The 21,061-nt window shown below is 44.7% G+C and overlaps 1 protein-coding gene across 3 annotated transcripts in view; it reads left to right on the forward strand.

Moving 5' to 3' along the window:
* Nucleotides 1-229: 229 nt before the first annotated feature.
* The window catches only part of USP6NL (USP6 N-terminal like), a 158,510-nt gene continuing 137,678 nt past the window's right edge, over nt 230-21,061 (forward strand). The window contains exons 1-2 of one of the 3 annotated variants that reach the window (XM_070946655.1): nt 230-306; nt 14,912-15,001. In XM_070946655.1, coding sequence (XP_070802756.1) covers nt 14,998-15,001 — 4 coding nt within the window. In that variant the 5' untranslated portion in view covers nt 230-306; nt 14,912-14,997. Of the gene's footprint in view, nt 307-565; nt 648-9,375; nt 9,436-14,911; nt 15,002-21,061 lie in introns of those variants that run through there. The other 2 variants (XM_070946654.1, XM_070946656.1) reach the window with 2 other exon arrangements.

The following is a 21,061-nucleotide window of genomic DNA, read 5'->3' on the forward strand; positions in this document are numbered from 1 at the left end:
AAGCGGGAGCTGGCTTCGCCCCTGCCGGCCGCCGTAGCCTCCTTGGAATGCAAAATGGCGGCCCTGCTTGGGAACGCCCTCGACGCTGCCAGGCGGCGGCGTGCGGCCAAGAGCCGAGGCTTTCCCTGGCCCGAGCCCGGCGGGCGGGGGAGCGTTGTCATGGCAGCGAAGAGTAGGTGTCACACCGGGCCACTTCCTGGTTGGAGGCCAAGGTCCCGGCCCCTGAGCTGGGAAAAGCACCACCGCGGGGCGGCGGTGGAGACGGTCGGAGACGCGGGAAGGAGGTGAAGGCCGAGGACGGGCGAGGTGAGAGAACGGGGAGAGCTGGAGGAACTGTTTCCCCCCCCCAGGCGACCCCCCCTTATGCTTTGGATCCGGCCAGTGTAGAGAGGGGCGGAGGAGGAAAAGTGGACCGTTCCATTCCTGGAAAGAGGGGTGGTGCGCGCGAGGGGCTGCTTGGCCCGGGAGGCGTGGCCAAGCCCAAGACGGCGCGGGCTTTTCCGGGCCGAGGGCGGGGAAAGCGCCCCTTTTCTTCGGCATTGGGCCCTTCCCCCTTCAAGGGAGGCGTGGGGCCGGGCTGAGGTTTGCCCCTCTCTCCGGCCCTCCTCGTTTGGAGGAGGGGGAGGCACCCCTGCCCTCCATTCACGGTGGGTTTGAGGAGGGGGTGGGGGGCGGGAGCGGGCAGGGGGATCCTCTAAGGTGATCGTTTGTGGGGGGGGACAGGGGAGCAACTTAATGGGGGGGGGCTGCTGGGCCTGCCTTGCAGGGTGGGTTGGCTTGGAAGTGGGAGGGAGGGAAGTGGCTTCTGAAGGGAGGGAGGGGTCTGCAGGAGGAGAGGGAGTGATGGGGTTGGGGGCTTTCTTTCCCCCACTCCTTTCTTCCTGGGGAGGGAAAAGGCATTTTTTTGGGGGGGGTCCTTGGTGGGCTCTGAGCTTGGCTGTTTCCTAGCCAGACGTTTTATGTACCCAACTAGGTAATGTCATCAGTGCTAGTGAGGAGTGGATACAAACTGAGAGCAAACCCCACTAGCCCTTGTGGCTGCATGACGGTAACTTCGTTGCTTTGTTATCCTTGCGATTTATATTGATACTGATTATTTCCTAGTATGATTCGATTGCTTATTGTACACTATGATGGTCACTAGGGTGTTGTGCCTTGTGATTCTTGGCGAATGTGTCTTTGTCTTTTTATGTACACTGAGAGCATATGCGCCAAAGACAAATTCCTTGTGTGTCCAATCACACTTGGCCAATAAAAGAATTCTATTCTATTCTATTCTATTCTATTCTATTCTATTCTATTCTATTCTATTCTATTCTATTCCACTCCACTCCACTCCACTCCACTCCACTCCACTCCACTCCACTCCACTCCACTCCACTCCACTCCACTCCACTCCACTCCACTCCACTCCACTCCACTCCTATTCCTATTCCTATTCCTATTCCTATTCCTATTCCTATTCCTATTCCTATTCCTATTCCTCTAGCACTGATAATGTTACCTAGTTGGGTCATGAAAGGTCTGGAAGAAAACCACCAGGTTCAGAGAGTACCAAGGACACCCCCTCCCGTTTTCAACCCTGAGCTACCAATATTCGCTTTTATTGGGAGAAGGCTTCCTCACAAGGAAGAAGAGAAAAAAAGTCAAAAGTTGGGCAGGGAGGTGGCCCTTTGATGAATGGACTGTCTTTGGGTTGACAGCAGGGCAATGGAAGAAGAAGGGGGCGTGGCTGTTGGGGGGGAGAGATTCTGGGAGTTGAAGTGCCACCCCCCCATTTTAAAAGGCTCTGAGAATGAAAAAAAAAAGTTGTGCTTAACACCTTCTGGATACCCTTTCTTGTTTAGGAAGGGAGCTGTCCATTAGCTTTGGGGGTGGAGATGGGAGACTCCTTTCCAAAAAAACCCCAAAACCCTCAGAAGAATTTGAGATTTTAGCTCTGGATGCTATTTGGTTTCACTTGGAAAGATGCTGACAGTTCATGTTTTTGTCCTTCCTTCCTATATGGATTTAATTCCTCCTTTGGGATTCGGCTGTTGAATATGTTGCTGACTCGAATGGCTGTTTGGGAATGAGGAGCCACCAGTGCCTCACGGTATCATTTCTTGAAGTTTGGGGTGGCTTAAAAAAAAATCCAGCTTTTCAACTTCTGTTGCCAAAAAAGGTCCCTCTTAAATGAAGTGGAGAGGAATTGGAGTGTGTTGTGTTAAGTTTATCAAAGAACTCTTTTAGCTGAATTCTGGGTGCTTGAAAGAGATTAATTTTGTAGTTTTTGCTCTACAGCCTCATCTATGTTTCCTGGAGAGAGAGGAAGTTCCAGTAAAAAAGCTGGTTTTGACTAACATGCATGGTGTGGTCAGTAGTGCACATTATTGCACCAGATGGTCCTTGACTTACGACTGGAATTAAGGTTGTAAATTGTTGTAGTCATAAATTGAGGTATCACAGGGCTAGACATGATTTTTTTTTTTTTTTTTTTTGCGGTGGCTATTAAGGAAACACTGGTCATTAAGTGAACACTGGTGGTTAAGCAAATTAATCCCCGTGGGTGTTTTTTTACTGGAAACTGGTGTAAAACATTGAAAATTGTGATCAAATGATCACAGGATGTTGCAAAAAGTCATAAAAGTGAGCCAGTTGCTAAATGCCCCAGATGCAATCTCATGAACATAGGAGTCATTGTGTGGCCATTGTAATTTGGAAATTAGGTCGTAAGTAGCTTTTGAAAGGTCTGTGGTAATTCTGAACAATGACCGTCATAAATTGAGGACTTACCTGTAAAGGTAAAAGCATCCTTCAAATTGAACTGGACTCCTTGTGAATTCATTAAAGTCCATTTGAACTTTTCTGTTCTGGCTTGTGGCCCTGGGATTGTCAGCTGGTGTCTTGCCCAAAAACAACCTATCCTAAGTCATAAAATATAAATATTAGAAGAGATTTTGGAGATCATTTAATGGAGTGTATCTCGACGTCATACCATCTTGGGTGTCCCTGGGAGTTGAAATTCTGACATCTTAAAAGGTTGAACTGGTGTGAGCCCCTGCCAATTGCAGGTGTCCACTGCTTTTTCTAAACTTTTTCTAAACTCAACCCTAAGGTTAGTAGGAGCTGCCACCTGCTATTTGAATAGAAATTTTAGTAATTTAACTGCCAAGACCTGATGATCTTCATTTTTTTCTCTGACGCTCATGACTTGGCAGCTAAGAGATGCAGTTTGCCCTGTGACTCTTTGATATGTAAATACATTGAAACTGAATTGAGAAGAGGGAGTAGTGTCTTTGGAAATCCTTGCTACTTGTTTCACTTGTAAGGTTTTTAGAAATAGCTATTGAATGGGTAATGTCTAATTAGCTATTGAATGGGTAATGTCTAAGGGACGCCGTGGCTCAGTGGCTAAGATGCTGAGCTTGCCGATCAAAAGGTCTGCAGTTCAGCGGTTCAAATCTCTAGTGCCGCGTAATGGGGTGAGCTCTCGTTCCTTGTCTCAGCTTCTGCCAACCTAGCAGTTCGAAATCAGGTAAAAAATGCAAGTAGAAAAATAGGGACCACCTTTGGTGGGAAGGTAACAACGTTCTGTGCGCCTTTGGCATTGAGTCATGCCGGCCACATGACCACGGAGACGTCTTTGAACAGTGCTGGCTCTTCGGCTTTGAAACAGAGATGAGCACCGCCCCCTAGAGTCGGGAACAACTAGCCCATAAGTGCGAGGGGAACCTTTACCTTTATTGAATGGGTAGCGAGCGTATTGTGTTTGTTGTAACTTGAAATATCTGTTGCATTTATTATAATGAAACTGCATCGACATTGGCTTTTCTGCACAGCTTTCTACTTTCTGTTATTTATTTATTTAAGGCTGCTCTTTAGTTATTTGATTTTTAAGCTGCTTCAATCTTTCCTGCACTCCAAGGCGATGTATAACATAGATAAGAATTCTTTATTGGCTAAGTGTGATTGGACACACAAGGAATTTGTCTTTGGTTCAATGCTCTCAGTGTACATAAAAAGAAAACAAATAGATTCATCAAGAATCATAAGCCACAACAGTAATAGCCATAGGTTAGTAATAAGCAAGAAAATCATACTTGGAAACAAAACAATATAAATTGTAGAGATACAAGCAACAAGGTTGTAGTCATAAGTGGGAGGAGATAGGTAATAGGAAGGATGAGAAGAATAATAGTAATACAGTCTTAGTAAATAATTAGACAGTGTTGTGGGAATTAGTTGTTTAGCAGAGTGACGGCATTTGGGGAAAAAACTGTCCTTGTATCTAGTTGTTCTGTTGTGCAGTGCCCTATAGCGTCATATTAACATGCTTGTTCTGACCTAGGCTTCCTGAGTCATTAAAACACGAGTAGTCCCAAAAACCTCTTTTATTGTAACAGCTGTGAATTCTATTCATTCACAGCTGAGTCCCAATTAGTTATAAAGAGTCCTTCGGGAGAAGTCCTTCGGGATAATCGCCCACCTTTATCTCCCTTGACACGCTGCCAAAGACCTAATTGGCAAAGCCACACAGAGTCCAGAATCAAACAGAGCTTCAGGCTTTAAGCTGAACCGAATGAACAAACGTTGCTTCCTGCAAAGGCCCACATGCCTCTTTTAACTCTTATGGGAGGGGCCAATCATCTCCCAGCCCTACTCCCGAGTCGTCCCTTTTGTTTTAGCTGTTCTTGCCTTCTGGCAGCTCTGCGCATGCGCGCACTGGGAACAGACTCCCCCTGTTCCTCTGCCTCTCTGAGGTCCAATTCTGGAGGCTCCAGAGGCAGCACGTACCTCCCAGATGGCCCTTTCTCTCCCTCGGATGCAGAGCCCTCATCTGAGCCTTCCCCAGACTCCAGGACTGGCCCATGTTCCTCCCCAGCCTCCTCACTCTCCGACTCTGCTGCCAGCTCCACAGGCGGCTGCAGACCACAACAATGCTAAACTAAGTTAAACAAAAAATAAAATGAAAGTAAGCGCTAGGACCCTGTTAGTGGAGCCCAAAACGTGTGTTCTGTACTACATTGTGAGACTGTGAGGCACTTTGATCAACTTAAAAAAAAAAATCTGGTTTGCCTTATGGCTTTTATGTTATATTATTCCTATCCACATGTTTTGTTAGCTGCCCACAGCTACTTTGGCAAGATGGACAGCTGTGTAAATTCAGTAAGTAAATAAAGCATGAGTTAACAACCGAGAGCTATATTCTTGGTATGGGGAGGGAAGAAATACCAGGACCAAGCAAATACTATGTCAAGGAGTGCAGATTGACAGAGTTCCTGCCTCAGGATTAGTTATTTAAGAAAATTTATTTGGCCGCTCAACTCACTCGCAGTGACTCCAGGGAGCTTACAAAGATGAAAGCCCAATGTACGAACAATGAAAGAGCAATAATGCACAACCCCCTTGGCAACAACAATCAAATGAGTTTGATGGCCTTTGTTCTAGTCTGGTGTCCTCAGGCCCAGAGTCTTCAAGGCCTTGTGAAAGAGTGTTAAAGTGGGGGCAGAACTTGTCTCTGTGGGGATGGAGTTCCATGTGATGCATGATATCATGTTCTGCATGATGTAGAACAGGGAAGTCAAACTCAAGGCCCACAGGCCACATCCGTCCCACTGGGTGTTTAGATCTGGCCCGCGAGGCCACCCTGGAAACAGTGAAGGACTGGCCTGCGATGCCTCTGCCAGTGAAAATAGAGCTCGGCAGGGCAGTGTGCAGCCCTCCCAAGCTCTATTTTTGCTGGCAGAGGATTGCAGGAGGCCGTTGCAGCCAAAAACGGAGCTTGTGAGGGCAGAGGGTTGCAGGAGGCCGTCGCAGCTGAAAACGGAGCTCGCGAGGGCAGAGGGTTTCAGGAGGCCGTCGCAGCCGAAAACGGAGCTCGCAAAGGCAGAGCGTTGCAGGAGGCCGTTGCAGCCGAAAACGGAGCTTGTGAGACCATTTTTGCTGGCAGAGTGCTCGGGCCACCACAGGCACCCCCGAGACGAGTGATGTCGAGCTGGCCACGCCCACCTTGGCCACCCCCCCCAAGTCAAACACAATCCTGATGCGGCCCTCAATGAAATCGAGTTTGACACCCCTGCTGTAGAAGGTTTTCCTAAATGACGACAGGGTTGAGCTTGATTTAGTCTTTGCTGTTTGCCTACGCTGATGGATAGCCTAGGTTGCAGACGGGCCGATGCGCATACCTCTCAAATCCCAACCGTGTGTTGTGCAGAGATGCGCATCTTGCGTGCTGATCGTCTGATCCGACTTCCTGTCCTGTTGCATTTGTATGTCTGCGAATGTTCCTTCTGGCTGGCGGAGTGTCCCATAGCTAGAACGAACATTCACAGATGCATAAATGCAACAGCTATGCAACCGTCTCTGGATGACGGGCACTGATGTGCAGTGATGGAAGTCTATCCAGGCCTTTAGGAGATGTGCAAATTTTGGAGGGGACATTAATCTGTGTGACCACAGAAAGGCCATATCTTAGGTTTCATCATTAATGGGACCACATACATACCTGGAGAAAGGTATGTTCCCACCGATAAACCAGTTGACTTTGAAATATGGACAAAAAGTCTCATTTTATAGATTTAACTTTGGCTATGTTATAAAGACACACACACTAGAATTAAATTAGCACAGATGTTTCTCTCCAAAAAAATGTGTTGTCTGCTATATTCTTACGTTTGGCAGCAACAGTTTTCAAAGTGCAGAGAATCTATCATTAGCTGCCGAATCTATTTATGGCCCTCTAATGGGCAGTGAACTATACATAGGAGTAATCCTTATTTAGAAATGAAGGGAGGTTTCCTAGAGATTTGAAGTGTTAATGACAATGATTTAGTAAATTCAAGATAGTGTGTGTTTCTGAGAACAGTATTGCCTGGAAATGGGTACAAAAAAAGGGGGAAAATAGGATTTGAGGATTTACTTCAGGCCCTGGATGTAAAAAGGAGTTGTGCATGATAGAGATTTCATTTTCTGATGGATTCTACACTGGCTATAAAACCCAGTCCTTTTTTTTTTTTGGCAAAAGTTGACTTGTTTTGTCCTCTTGATACGTTGAGACTACATTTCCCAGAATTCCAGCCACCATGGCCATTGCTGAGGTAAATTAATCATTTCTGCAGCTGCTGGATTGCAGCTACCTTTATTTTATTTATTGGGCTTATATGGCACTCTGATTATAATTGAAGCTGAGCTGCATTTGTACCTAATACAATAATTGGGTTAAAAACAAAACACACAAGAACTCCCTCACTGTCTCTACCAAAACATCCCAGGCTCTTCTATCACATATAATAGTGATGGCGAACCTTTTCGGCATCGAGTGCCCAAACTGGAATGCTTCTGGCCCGAAAAATGACCCCAAAATGGCCGAAAAAGGCCTGAAAACAGCCCGGAAAACAGCCATAAAATGGCCTGAAAAACGGCCCAAAAATCAGCCTGAAAATGCCCCCAAAACGGCCTGAAAATGGCCTGTTTTTTGGCTGTTTTTCGGCCCATTTCCTGGCGCTTCAGCACCTGTGAAGAGCAGCTGGCTGGCGCGCATGTGCGTGCCGGAAACCAGAAGAGCATCTGGTGATGGCGTGCATGCCCACAGAGAGGGCTTTGTGTGCTACCTCTGGCACGTGTGCCATAGGTTCGCCATCACGGACATATAACAATCTTCCTTCCAATAGAGAGCACCACAGATCTCAAAGGCATGCTGGAAAAGCTGAGTTTTGATTGCTTTTTTGAAAATTCAGGTGATTTGAAAGGCACACTATACCCAACTTTAGAAAGACCTATTGTGCATAATTTAAAAAAAAAACACACCTTACACTTTACTGATTTAATAAAAGGTCCAGTACTTCTGTGGAAGTTTACACTTTGCTTAAGAAACATCACCTGGGCTTAAAGTAGCACTTGCTTTCATGTTGGGTGGAGTTGCAGTTAATATCTGTAGTAGCCAAACTCGGCAGAAGAACCCATTTTTAAGCATTGTATAATTTGCTTTACGTCACTTAAGGATATTTATCACGTCTGCGTCAAAATTATAGCTCAAGACAGACACCTTGGAGCAGAATAAACGCCAAAAACAGGGTGCAGGTGTTGTGTAGTGTCCAGCAGATTATCCAAAATCTCAATTTGCAAAAAAGCAAAACCTTTCTAACGAAAGACATACTTGCTTTTACAGCAGCAATTACAGTTCCGTAACAGAAAACGCTGTCTGAGAATTAATTCAGTCACTGAGCAGTCTCTGAGTAAAAAGGCTTTTCTGGTATTACCACATTGGACTAGAGATATCACAGTATATGGTTCATTATGCCTTTGATAGGTAGCATTCTTCTGCAGCAAACATACACAGGCAATCCTTGGCTTATGACCATCATTGAGCCCAAAATTTATGTTGCTAAGCAAGACAGCAAAGTGATTTTTATCCCATTTTACCACCTTTCTTGCCATTGTTGTTAAGTGAATCATTGCAGCTGTTAGTAAGTGAGTCTGGCTTCTCTGCCCTGACTTTGCTTGTCAGAAGGTTGCAAAAGGTGATCACATCAGGTGGCTTCTACTTACCTTTACTACCAGTTCGTATTGCGCCCGTGTGCGCAGATCACCTATGATGACGTCTGGGTCAGTGCTCCTGCCGGTTTTACTACCGGTTCTTGCGAACCGGTCCGTACCAGGATGGGGGGGGCAACCCACCACTGGATCACATGATCCTGCATGTGATCACATTCATGACTGCAACCGCCATAAATATGAGCCAGTTGCCAAGAATCTGAATTTTGGATCATGTGACTGTGGGGATGCTGCAATGGTTGTACATGTGAAAAACGGTCATAAGTTATTTTTTTCAGGGCTGTCGTAACTTTGAACGGTCACTAAATGAATGGTTGTTAAGTTGAGAACTACCTGTGTAGCACATAGGTTATAATAGCAATCGTGCTTTAAATCTCAGCTCTTTAGAAATAACTAAAGTATTCCTCTCCAGTTTTTCACTGAAAATTCCACAGCAACATCTCGTCTGTTTTCTTAAAAAACAAACCGAAACCGCTAAAGTTCCAGAAGAAAATATAAATATAAATATAAATATAAATATAAATATAAATATAAATATAAATATATATATATATATATATATATATATATATATATATATATATATATATATATATATATATATTCTGTCAGCAAAGAAAAATCTACCCCATTAAAGCAGCAGCAGAAACAAATGTATTGTATATAGGTAGTCCTTGACTTACAACCATAATTGAGCCTAAAATTTCTGTTGTTAAGTGAGACATTTGTTAACTGACTTTTGCCCCATTTTACGATCTTTCTTGCCACAGTTGTTAAGTGAATGACTGCATTTGGTACGTGAGTAACTCAGTTGTTAAAGCGAATCTGGCTTCCCCATTGACTTTGCTTGTCGGAAGGTCGCAAAAGAGGATCACATGACCCTGGGACACTGCAATGGTCGTAAGTATGAACCAGTTGCCAAGCCATCTGAATTTTGATCGTGTGATCCTGGGGAAGCTGCAAAGGTGGTCGTAACTGGGAATAATGGTCGTAAGTCACATGTTTCAGTGCCGTTGTAACTTTGAACGGTCATTAAATGAACTGTTGTAAGTCGAGGACTACCTGTTCTGCATGTTCTAAACGAGTACAAGTGAAAGTGCTATATATAGTATTGCATCAGTACAGTAATGAATCGGCTAAATAATAAAGTGCACTTGCTAATATTTGGAAATTTAATTTAAAATAATTTGTCCAGGTACCTTCTTTCATACATGGTGGTTATTCCCCGAAACAAAAAAAAATTTGGATGAAAATACATAGTTGGATACAGGAAGTAACAGGCTTCCAGGTAGAATATACACCAGAATTGTTTCTTCTAGGAATAATGAAAAAAGAAATATGAAAAAACTACAACATATATTATTCTACATATGACAACGGCGGCAAGATTGGCATTTGCACAATGTTGGAGAAGTTCAAACATACCCTCCGAAGATTTAATAATTAGAAAGATATTAGATTGCGCCGAGATGGATAAAATGACATTGGAACTGTAGAGTTTTGTAAAATTATATAGAGTATAGGAGAATATTAGTGTGATGATATATAAATGGTCACAGTCATGCACAAGAGCAGAATAAGAATTGTTTAATTGTTAAAACCCAATAAAACTAAAATAATAATAATAATAATAATAATAATAATTTGTCCAAAGTGCTGTAGAGTAAAAAGCAGAAAGGGGAATGAAATAAAATGCATTTAGTTTTGCCAGAGTTTGCAGCACTGTACTTGATTATTGAAGTTTCCGTTAATACAAAATTTCTTATTTACTTCCATGTGGAGACAGTCTAAAGATCAAAATCCTCAATATTAATAAATAATATTCGAGTTGTCTTGCAACTCGAATGAAATGTTTCCTTGAGTTTGGTGGGCTTATAGGTAGACAGATAAAATGCATTTACCCGTTGGCAACCCTTATCTAAAGTTATTTTTCAATACTTGCTTTTCTAAGTATTGTCTTTGAATTTCCCCTGTTCCTATGATTGCATCAGTTGACGGTTCTTTGCTAATTTTTTGCCGTTGATGAACTGGCAGCCTTCCGTTTGAAAAACCTGGTGGCTTTCCAGCTATTTTCATGGATTTGTTTCGGATCTGCAAATGTTAAGTCGCCTTCTAAGGAAGCGGATAATTATGTTCGCTTCTTATTCTTTTAAATTGTAAGAAATTTGGCATAAATCTACCTGGCTTGGATTTAGATGGGTGGTGAAGTTGTACAAATTCCCATTGTACATTTCTTATATGAGCGAGTTTCCAAGTGGAACAAACGGGCTGTATCGATTTGGGGGCAATGAACTGATTGAGAGACCTTTCAGAGATTCAGAAAGTTTTTTTCCAGGAGAATGAAGGTAGGTTGGAATCCAAATAAATCAAGATGGGTCGATGGGTAAAGATCAGGAATGCTTCTCTTGGCTTAAATGCTTAAACCAGTGATGGGTTTTTAAATGTGATGTTAATAACGAGAGCAGCATTAAATCTGGTCTGGTAAATGGCATGGCTATCACGCCTGGCATTTTCAGAAGGGCCGTCTCTGCAGATGTTAATGGCTCAACAGCAGAGATGGGCTCTGATAGCTGGGCCATAATCACTGCATTTTTTTTTCTGCATCAAGCCAGAAGGACAAGCTGCGTTGCTTAGATTCAGTGCAAACATTTGGTTAATGAATTTCACTCTTTTTTTTTTTTTCTGACCAAGAGGTGCTATGCTGGTTGGCGAGGACACATGGGGATGTGATGATTTGGGAAGGGGTGTTGGGGGGGGACTGCAGGAAGTGCCACGTAGGTTGGTGAGGGATGTGCAAGGGATGTGGCGGGGGTTGGGAAGGGTGTGTGGGAGGTGCCACATGGGTCAAGTATGCATGGGTGCGGTGGGAGTCAGAAACAGTTGGGTCTGTGTGCACGTGTGAGAAGTGCTGTGTGGATCAGGGGGGTTGTGAAGGACGGGAAAGGGTACAAGTGGCTGATGCGGTGTGAGCACAGGGGGGTTGGGGAAGTTGTGTGGGTTGGCATGACTTAATCCAAGCAATTTGGGACTTTCCCTGCTGGCTTCTCCATTGACTTGTGGGGAAGCTGTCAGGGGGCGTTGGAAGTGAGGCTCACATGATTGCATCTGACTGTGGTGTTTCCCAAATTTTATTCTCACAGCAGCAATGGGTCCCGACGTTCTGGATATTAGTCCATTTGAGCTACCTTGGTTCAATAATTGTTGCCCTATGATGCTCCATTTTGAAGGTTACTAACAAACAGATACAAAAGTACCAATAAAAGAGAATATTTGTAGCTCGGGGTTGAAATGAGGGGTCCTTGGTGGTCTCCGGGCTTGGTTGTTTTCTTCCTGCAGACGTTTCATGACCCAGCTAGGTAACATCCTCAGTGCTAGAAGGGAGAGGGGTTTGCACCAGTGATGAAATCCAATTTTTTTTACTACCGGTTCTGTGGGCGTGGCTTGGTGGGCATAGTATTGCTTGATGGGCTTGGCAGGGGAAGGATACTGCAAAATCCCCATTCCCACCCCACTCTGGGGCCAGCCAGAGGTGGTATTTCGGTTCTCTGAACTGCTCAAAATTTCCGCTGTCGGTTCTCTGAAGTGCTCAAAATTTCCGCTACCAGTTCTCCAGAACCTGCTGGATTTCACCCCTGGTTTGCACTGAGGATGTTATCTACTTTGGTTCATGAAACGTCTGCAAGAAAACAACCAAGCTCAGAGAACACCAAGGACCCTTCAGATATAAGAGTTTTAGTAGTGTATAGATCAGTGATGGCTAACCTTTTTGCCATTGAATGCCAAAAGTGTGGGTCGCGTGGGGGGGGTCACATGTACGTGTGCCCACAACCATAATTCTATGTGCCCAGCCCCCTGCGCATGTGCGTGTGACCCCCCGCGCTCCCCCCGCTTTTGGCACACCGTAGCACGGTGGGCCACCAGATTTCCAATGGAACCGGAAGTCAGGAAACAAGCCGTTTCCAGCCTCCGGAGAGGTGGGGAAGACAATTTTCGCCCTCCCCAGGCTCCCAGAAAGGCTCTGGAGCCTGGGGAGAGCGAAAAACAGGCCTTCTGGTCCCACTGGAAGTCGGGAAACAGGCCGTTTCTGGCCTCTGGTGGGCCTCCGGGGGGGAAGCCATTTTCACCCTCCCCAGGCTCCTAGAAAGCCTCTGGAGCCTAGGGAGGGGGGAAAACAGGCCTTCCTCACATGCACCCCACCCAGAGACCCTCCAGAGGCCAGAAACAACGTGTTTCCCGACTTCTGGTGGGCCCAGAAGGCCTGAAAATCAGCTGGCCGGCGCACACATGCGCACCGGAACTCAACTCGCGTGCCCACCAATATGGCTCCGCGTGCCACCTGTGGCACGCATGCCATAGGTTCGCCATCACAGGTATAGATAATTGACATTTTTTCATTTTAACGAAATTAAGATAAATATGATTACATACCAAGTGATTGTTTACATGTGGATCAGAGAAGAGAAACATGAGCTAATTTGTTTCGCAGCCAAAAGCTAAAGGAGGCCAATAAAGTGCATTTTGATAACAAAGAGATTAAAACACAAATATCCCATCAGCTCTACAGAAGCCCAGCTTCATCGAATTTTTTTCTCCTGGTGCTACCACTTTTTCTAAGAATAGGTGTCTATTTCTGAGAATAGATATCCAAGCTGGCATGTTTTCTGTTCTCATTGCTGTCTACTTTTTTTTTTTTTTTTAAGTCAGGTTTATATTTATCTTACTTTTATTAGTACTTCTTTGAAAGCTCTTCTGGGAGTTACTTCGAACAGGGCTGGAGCAAAGGATCTCGAAAAATTCCCTTGCTAGACATAAATATAAAGCAAGTTATAGAAATGAGTTTGAGAGTCTTTGGTTTTTTTATGTACTCTGGATCTTTTCACTATTTTTTAGATTCTGCTGAGCAGTTTACCTAAAATGTTGGTAAATGATAATAAGTTATTTCCTCTCACTGATAGCTTCCTTCTGCGATGATTACCAATTCCCTTGCATATCCTGTACATTATCCTCCGAAATAGCTGCTGGGAAATCGGGCACATGACTGTTACGGGAACATAAGGTTTTTCCAATACAGGTAGTCCTCGACTTACGACCACAATTGAGCTCAGCATTTCTGTTGCTAAGCGAGACAGTTGTTAAGTGAGTCATTGCAGCTGTTAAGTTAATAACACGGTTGTTAAACGAATCTGGTTTCCCCATTGACTTTGTCAGAAGGTCGCAAAAGGTGATCACATGACCCCAGGGCGTCATAAATATGAACCAGTTGCCAACTGTCTGAATTTTGGTCACGGGACTGCAGGGATGTTGCAACGGTCTTAAGTGTGGAAAACGGTCGTAAGACACTTTTTTTCAGTGCCATTGTAACTTTGAACGGTCACTAAATGAATTGTTGAAAGTCGAGGACTACCTGTACTTGGTGTCAAATCTTTCCTCAAACTTCAAAGCGCTGCTACCGCGTTTCCCCGAAAATAAGCCCTCCCCCGAAAATATTTAAACACATGCGAAGCCGGTCTGGTTAGGGTTAGGGAGACAGAGCTGGAAATCAGGTAAGACGGCAAGAGGAGCCCCATCTTGCTTCATACACCCCAAAATAAGACCTCCCTGAAAAAAAGGCCAAGTGCTTATTTTGGAGTTCAAAAAAATATAAGTCAGTGTCTTATTTTTGGGGAAACACGGTACCTTCCTCTAAGCAAAGAGTAGAGAAAAAAGATTGCAACAGACAAAAACAGTTTAGCTGTTGGTCTGCACTGGAGGTCTTAAAGGTGTGAAGCAACACGGAAGTTGTTGCAGAGTTGACCCATTTCTCACCTACAAAGATTGGTGCTAGATACATCTTGTGGATCTAATAAAAAGGATTGTTTGGCTCCAAATTTGAAATTATTCTGCCTACGTCCCCTTTCAGGATACAAATATAAGCTGAAAAATCAAGAAGACGGTTTGAAATTGCACTGTGGTCCTAGGAAAAATATGAGAATGCTAAAATGGTTATTTGTGGAGTTCTCGATGCTCTCTGAACCTGATTGTTTTCCTGCAGGTGTTACCTAGTTGGGTCATGAAACAGCTGCAGGAAAACAACCAAACTCAGAGAGCACCAAAGACTCCACGGTTATTTATCAAGAGTTAAGTAAAGGTTCCATTTACTGCAGGATGTGCTTCAAAACAAAACAAGAACACTCCGAAAGTCATATCTATGTATTGAGACTACATAATACTCATTTGTGAAGGATTGATACTCATTTGTGAATGTTCTCTCGGTCCAACAATTTCTTGGACCGTCTGATTCAACTGTTAATTTTTTTGCCAAAAAGAATTATATAATCAGATGGATTCACTCTTGAAGTAATACCGTTTTCATTGTTTTTGTTTTTCCCTTGGTTAGGACATGTATACCTCGGAGAGATCTTCTTGGACAAGCTGCCTTAATTTTATATCTATCTGGAACCATACGAAAAGAGACAACCAGTCATGAGTGAGTAAAAAAACCTGGAAGGGAATTGTCAAGGTCCAGTATTAAAAATGAAATATTCTTAACTGTTCAAAGTGTAACAAACTTTGTGATAGCGAAATCTGTAAAGAGAAGAACCCATACTCGCGTTGGTGAATTGGCGATTCCCATTTTATCACGTCCTGCGCTTAGCACATTGGGCTACAACAGGGGTGTCAAACTCGATTTCATTGAGGGCCACATCAGGGTTGTGTTTGATTTCAGGTGGCCGGAGTGGGCATGGCCAGGGTGGGCATGGCCAGCTCGACGTCACTCATGTTGGGGGCACCTGCGGTGGCCCAAGCACTCTGCCAGCGAAAACAGTTCTCGGGAGGGCCGCCTGTGGCCCTCGCAAGCTCTGTTTTCGGCTGCGACGGCCTCCTGCAACTCTCTACCAGCGAAAATGGAGCTCAAGAGGGCTACGTGCGGCCCTCCCAAGCTCTGTTTTCGCTGGCAGAGGCACCATGGGCCAGTCCTTTGCTGTTTCCAGGGTGGCCCCACAGGCCAGATCTAAGCACCCCATGGGCCGGATCTGGCCCCCGGGCCTTGAGTTTGATGCCTCTGGGCTACAAGCATACTCCCCAATTTTCAGTCCACCGCTACAGTCTTCATATCTGTTGTGACCCAGGCCCAAGTAGGTAGTAATCGACGCAAACAGTTCCAAAACAAACAGACTTTATTAGAACAGCTGAGAATTAACTCATTCTCAGCGTAGTCCAAACTAAATTAAAACAAACTCTTCATAACAGAAATTCTTCAGTCTAATCACCAACCTTGGTATAATTAGGCAACCTGCCAAAGGCTTTTCTTGGCAAAAGTTCAGAAGCAGAAGACACCGACAAGAAATAAACGTAGCAAGACAAGAAACAAATCTATCAATGTTGTTTTCCAACAAAGAGCCCAAGAGCCGTTGCTGGTCTTTTAAGCCTTATGGGAGGGGCCAATCATCTCTTGGCCCTACTCCCGAGTCGTCCTCTTTGCTGTAGCTTCTCTTGCCTTCTGGTAGCTCTTCTCATACGTGCACTAGGAACAGGCTGCTCCTGTTCCTCTGCCTCTCTACTATCAGCCTCTGGAGGCTCCAGAGTCCGCACATCACTCCCTGATGGCCCTGGCCCCATCTCTGCCTCTGACGCAGAGCCTCATCCGGGCCTTCCCCAGCCTCCAGGCCTGGCCCATGTTCTTCCTCAGCCTCATAGCTGTCCGACTCCGCTGCCAGCTCCGCAGGCTGCTGGCGAACCACAACAATATCTTTCCATTTAAAGTTGATGCTTTTAAAATCTTCCTGAAATGTTTGGTGCCAGGTTTTCTTTGGTCTTCCTCCCTCCCCCCCCTCCAACCATCTGATGGTATCCAATTAATTGCAGTCTTTGCTGGGTGTTGCTCATTCATGTGGAGCCACTTGTCCCTCAAAGCGCGTTCTACATTTGGTGGCTATCTCAGAGAGCTTTGTAATTTTCTTGCAACAGAAACGACAAGTGAAGATTCCTATTTACCTGCCAATTATTGAACGGCTCATAATCCATCAAGTGATTGGGAACTGTGTGAAACCATAATCAATATAAAGTATCTTGAGAACTGAATTGGGAATACCTAGCATGAATGAGTGTCACCATCAAGGGGGATTTCACAGTTTTCCTAAAAGCTTCCTAACATGAGATCCTCAACTCTCTTAAGACAGAGCAACAGTGTAGCTGAGTGATTAAGGTGTTGGGCTAGGACTAGAGGACCTGGGTTCAAATCTAACCAAAGCTGTGGAGGGCTTCATAGTGACTTGGGCCAATCATCCTCTCTCAGCCTTACTACGTTTGTCACAGGACGATTATTGTAGGGAAAAATTGGAAAAGGGGAAAATGCCTAGAAATCCTGGAGGAAAAGTTAGAATATAAATTTAATAAAAATTTAAGAGCCTGCAGGGAGATTTTGATATAGCTCCTTTCAGATTGCTGACTGCCTGTCGGAAATAATGCTTTACGTGGCATTGGAATGGAATTTTCCTGTTTACCTTAACTAGTTCTCATGTGCTCCTAAAAGTTATCATTACGGGATAATTCCCCTTGTCGTTGTTTACTCTTTACTCTTCCAACTTGTAAACAGGGATCCCTTGATGTTCAAGGTGGAACAAGCTATCTAAGTGATAGCTGTTTAGCTGACACGGTTCCTGTGCCTGTTTCTTTCTCCAGATTGGCACTCTAGCTTAGGAGGGGCTCTATTATTTTTTTCCATAAATGCTATTTTGGGGGGCGGGGGGGGGGTAGAGATTACTTAAGAAGAAACCAGTAATTTTTGGATCCTGGTCTGTTTGGCTTGCTATCATCAGAGAATGACAGAAGGCGTTGACCATCCAAATAAAGCTATAATAGTTATGGCTTTTTTCTTGGTTGCTTTATAGAAAAAAAATCAGGCAAAAGGGCATCTTATTTGGCAGGAAAAAAAATGGGAAAAAAAGTTACAATGAGGTATTGTTCTCTTGTGGGAGCTGGAGGCCACAAGCCAAAGTTGGTCACTTTTTTCAAAAGTAGAATAAAATTTCACCCTTCCTTTTAAGTCCTCCTCCCGTCGCTCTCAATAATCTAGGAGTTTGCAGGCATAGTTCCTTCATGGAAAGGTCAGCCATTTAGATACAGATACAGAAAGGCAGCCTCTTGACAAATGATTTAGCATTGTTCCTTGGGTGTTTTAATAATGTGCTGGAGATGACACAGAAAATGTGAACTGAAAACATTTAGACCGGAGTTGAATAATGCAACAACAAGTAGGTTTCGCCTTATCACTGTCTGCAAATTCTCCTTGGAAGATGTAAGAATCCAAAGAATGTGGGTTAGAGTTTTTATAACAGGGTGGGCAATCATTTGAAGATCTGCCGGCTGGGGAATTCTGGGTGTTGAAGTCCACAAGCCTTGAAATGATCAAAGTTGGACACCCCAGGTTTAGGAGCTGGGGCAGAAATGGACTTTTAGTAGCAGATATTCAGAAAAGTAGACTTGCCTGTCACGAAATGGCTGTCATCGTAGGCAGAACCAGTCACAAAACACTCATTGACTAGAAGTTGAACATGTTGCCTGACCATATTCTCATCCTTTGTGGGGCCCTCATAAATAGGATGCTGGTGAAGAGCTGAAGAAGCTTCTTGGGTGAGAAGCGAAAAGTCTTTAAAGAAAAAGAAGACAGTCCAATCGCCTCTTGAAAAAGCACCTTCGGGATGCTGGTGACTGGAGGCTTTGCATCAGGCCATTTTACTGTTTGCTCTTTGCAATAAAATCAAACCTTTTAAAGTTTAGCATTTAAAAGTTCAACATTTTTGAACCAGGTGTCGAGCCCCAGCTGGGACTCGCCATCACTGGGAGGCTGGGGGACAATTGAAGCGCCCACCTGAATGCCTAGGGCAGTGGGGACGGCTCCATGCAGCAGTCAGCCGGATTCAGCATCGAGCGACACTCAACCTTGACGAGATAATCTGAGGTGCCGGCACTATCCTATGGCAGCACCGATACCATTGACGGGCGGGATTGTCAACCCGCTGAACAGCTGATGGGAGTTGGGTTTTGAGTGCCGGATGATAGTTTAGAAGCCGGAGAGGAAATAAACAGCGCTGCATGGCGGTTGCGTGCAGCGCTGACTTAAACCCCGTGATCCGGCTTGTTCTGTTCTTGCTGTGCTGCTGCTAAACCTTGATTAAACTATTGCCACTTGACATAGTTTCCTGGTTCTTTTTGATGGCCACGGACTGGATGAGAGACATAGCCGAGACCAGGCTTTTAAACACCAAGGGAGCTATCCGGGTTTATATTAGTGTCTGTTGGTATCCTGTATTACCTATAACAAGGCAGCACGATATGCCAGTACTAAAACTGTATATGTAAAGTTTAAATGTAGAGTTCTACAATGTTTAGGTTTTTCTTTAATTTGGAAAAAATAACACCCTTAGCAATAACGTTCATAGAAATGAAACAATTAACTGCTTGGCACTAACCACATTTTTGTTGTTGTTATTCAGATGTGTCTGATTCTTGGAGAGTACCTGAACAGGTCCCCGTAGTTTTCTTGGCAAGGTTTTTTAGAAGTGGTTTACCATTGCTTCCTTCCTAGAGTTAAGAAAAAAAAAAAAAGAGTGTCCCAAATCTCTCAGCTGGCTTTGTGTCTAAGGTGGGACTAGAACTCACGGGCTCCTGGTTTCTAGCCTGATGCCTTAATTACTACCGCAAATTGGCTCCCATCCACAGTAATCACCTTAATTCTAATTGTATTATTCAATTCAAAACTACCTATTTTGTGGGAAGATCTATACAGTGACATTAATGAGGCTGCCTTATTTACAAAGCAAGTAGTGGACTGGAGAAGGTTGCCTTGGGTTTTTTTTTTGTCTAGGACTGTGATGGCGAACCTATGGCACGCGTGCCTGAAGTGGCACGTGGAGCCATTGTTGCCTGGCGTGCCAGCTGTCACCCCAGCCCAGCTCCACCGTGCATGTGGAAAATCTGCCGGCCAGCTGATTTTCGGGTCTCTGCCGCACATGTGGGTCATGGGGGGGGGGAGAGGGCATGTGTAGGGGGCACTTGCATTGCATTTTGGGGGTTCACGCACACGCCACCCCATGTTTTGGGCCTGGAAGGCCTGCACCAACCTGAAAGCCAAAACGGGGCACGGGGACCCTGGGGCACATACTCGGGGGGGCGGGGCACATGTGCGGGGGTTTGTGCATCTGCGGGGATGCGCGTGCATCCATGGGGGTGGGGCACATGCGTGGGGGGCACTCGCATTGCATTTGGGAGGGGTCTGGGCACGCACGCGTGCATTTTCATGCGCGCTTGCGCGCTTTGGGCACTCGGCACCAAAAATGTTAACCATCACTAGTCTAGGAGAACAATTACCTAACTAGTTAAAGGAAAATATAGATAACAAAACAATTTCCATTTTGTTTTTGTGGCGAATTCTTATTAGCAGTGCTTGTATCTACAAACATCTCATGCTCTTGTTACAAACGACATCATACACATTACGCGTATTGTAATGAGATTAGAGCTTTGTGAAACAATTTGTCCTTTTAATTGCTGCAAAAGAGCAAATCGATGTAACCAATAAATAGAGTCATGCCTCACGGGTGATAAACACCTGCCTATGACTTTATTCTAAGCTTGAGTTGAGAAACTAAGCAGTGCCAGGCCTGTTTACTTATTTGAATGGAAAATATGAATCCCAGACTTCGGACTGGACTTGGAGGTCAGAAGAGATTCTGGAAAAAGAGAATGACAGTCGTTTTATACTGTTGGTAAGAAAACCACACAGATGTATCTGTGCAGTTGGAGGTGTGCATTCGTAGCTTCCTATTGCTGATCATCAGCTACAGAGAGAATGACGTCCCTCTGAATATCTAGCCACAGAAAGAGCTTAGTCCCAGTTTGAGCTGCTGCAGTATAAGTTGGCTGTGATTTGTCTTTGGGAGCTAATTTTCTTATCCCTACCCCAGTAGTGGGTTTCAGTTTTTTTTACTACCGGTTCTGTGGGTGTGGCTTGGTGGGCGTGGCATGGCATGGTGGGCATGGCTTGGTGGGCATGGCAGGGGAAGGATACTGTAAAATCTCCATTCCCACCCCACTCCAGGGGAAGGATACTGTAAAATCTCCATTCCCTTCCCATTCCAGGGGAAGGATACTGTAAAATCTCCATTCCCTCCCCAATCCAGGGGAAGGATACTGTAAAATCTCCATTCCCTCTTCACTCCAGGGGAAGGATACTGTAAAATCTCCATTCCCTTCCCATTCCAGGGGAAGGATACTGTAAAATCTCCATTCCCTCCCCAATCCAGGGGAAGGATACTGTAAAATCTCCATTCCCTCTCCACTCCAGGGGAAGGATACTGTAAAATCTCCATTCCCTCCCCAATCCAGGGGAAGGATACTGTAAAATCTCCATTCCCTCCCCAATCCAAGGGAAGGATACTGTAAAATCTCCATTCCCACCCCACTCCAGGGGAAGGATACTGTAAAATCTCCATTCCCTTCCCACTCCAGGGGAAGGATACTGTTAAAATCTCCATTCCCTCTCCAC

The sequence above is a fragment of the Pituophis catenifer genome, unplaced genomic scaffold (assembly GCF_029215685.1).
Source record: "Pituophis catenifer annectens isolate HBS135680 unplaced genomic scaffold, rPitCat1.0.hap2 SCAF_7, whole genome shotgun sequence".
NCBI classification, from domain to species: Eukaryota; Metazoa; Chordata; class Lepidosauria; order Squamata; family Colubridae; genus Pituophis; species Pituophis catenifer.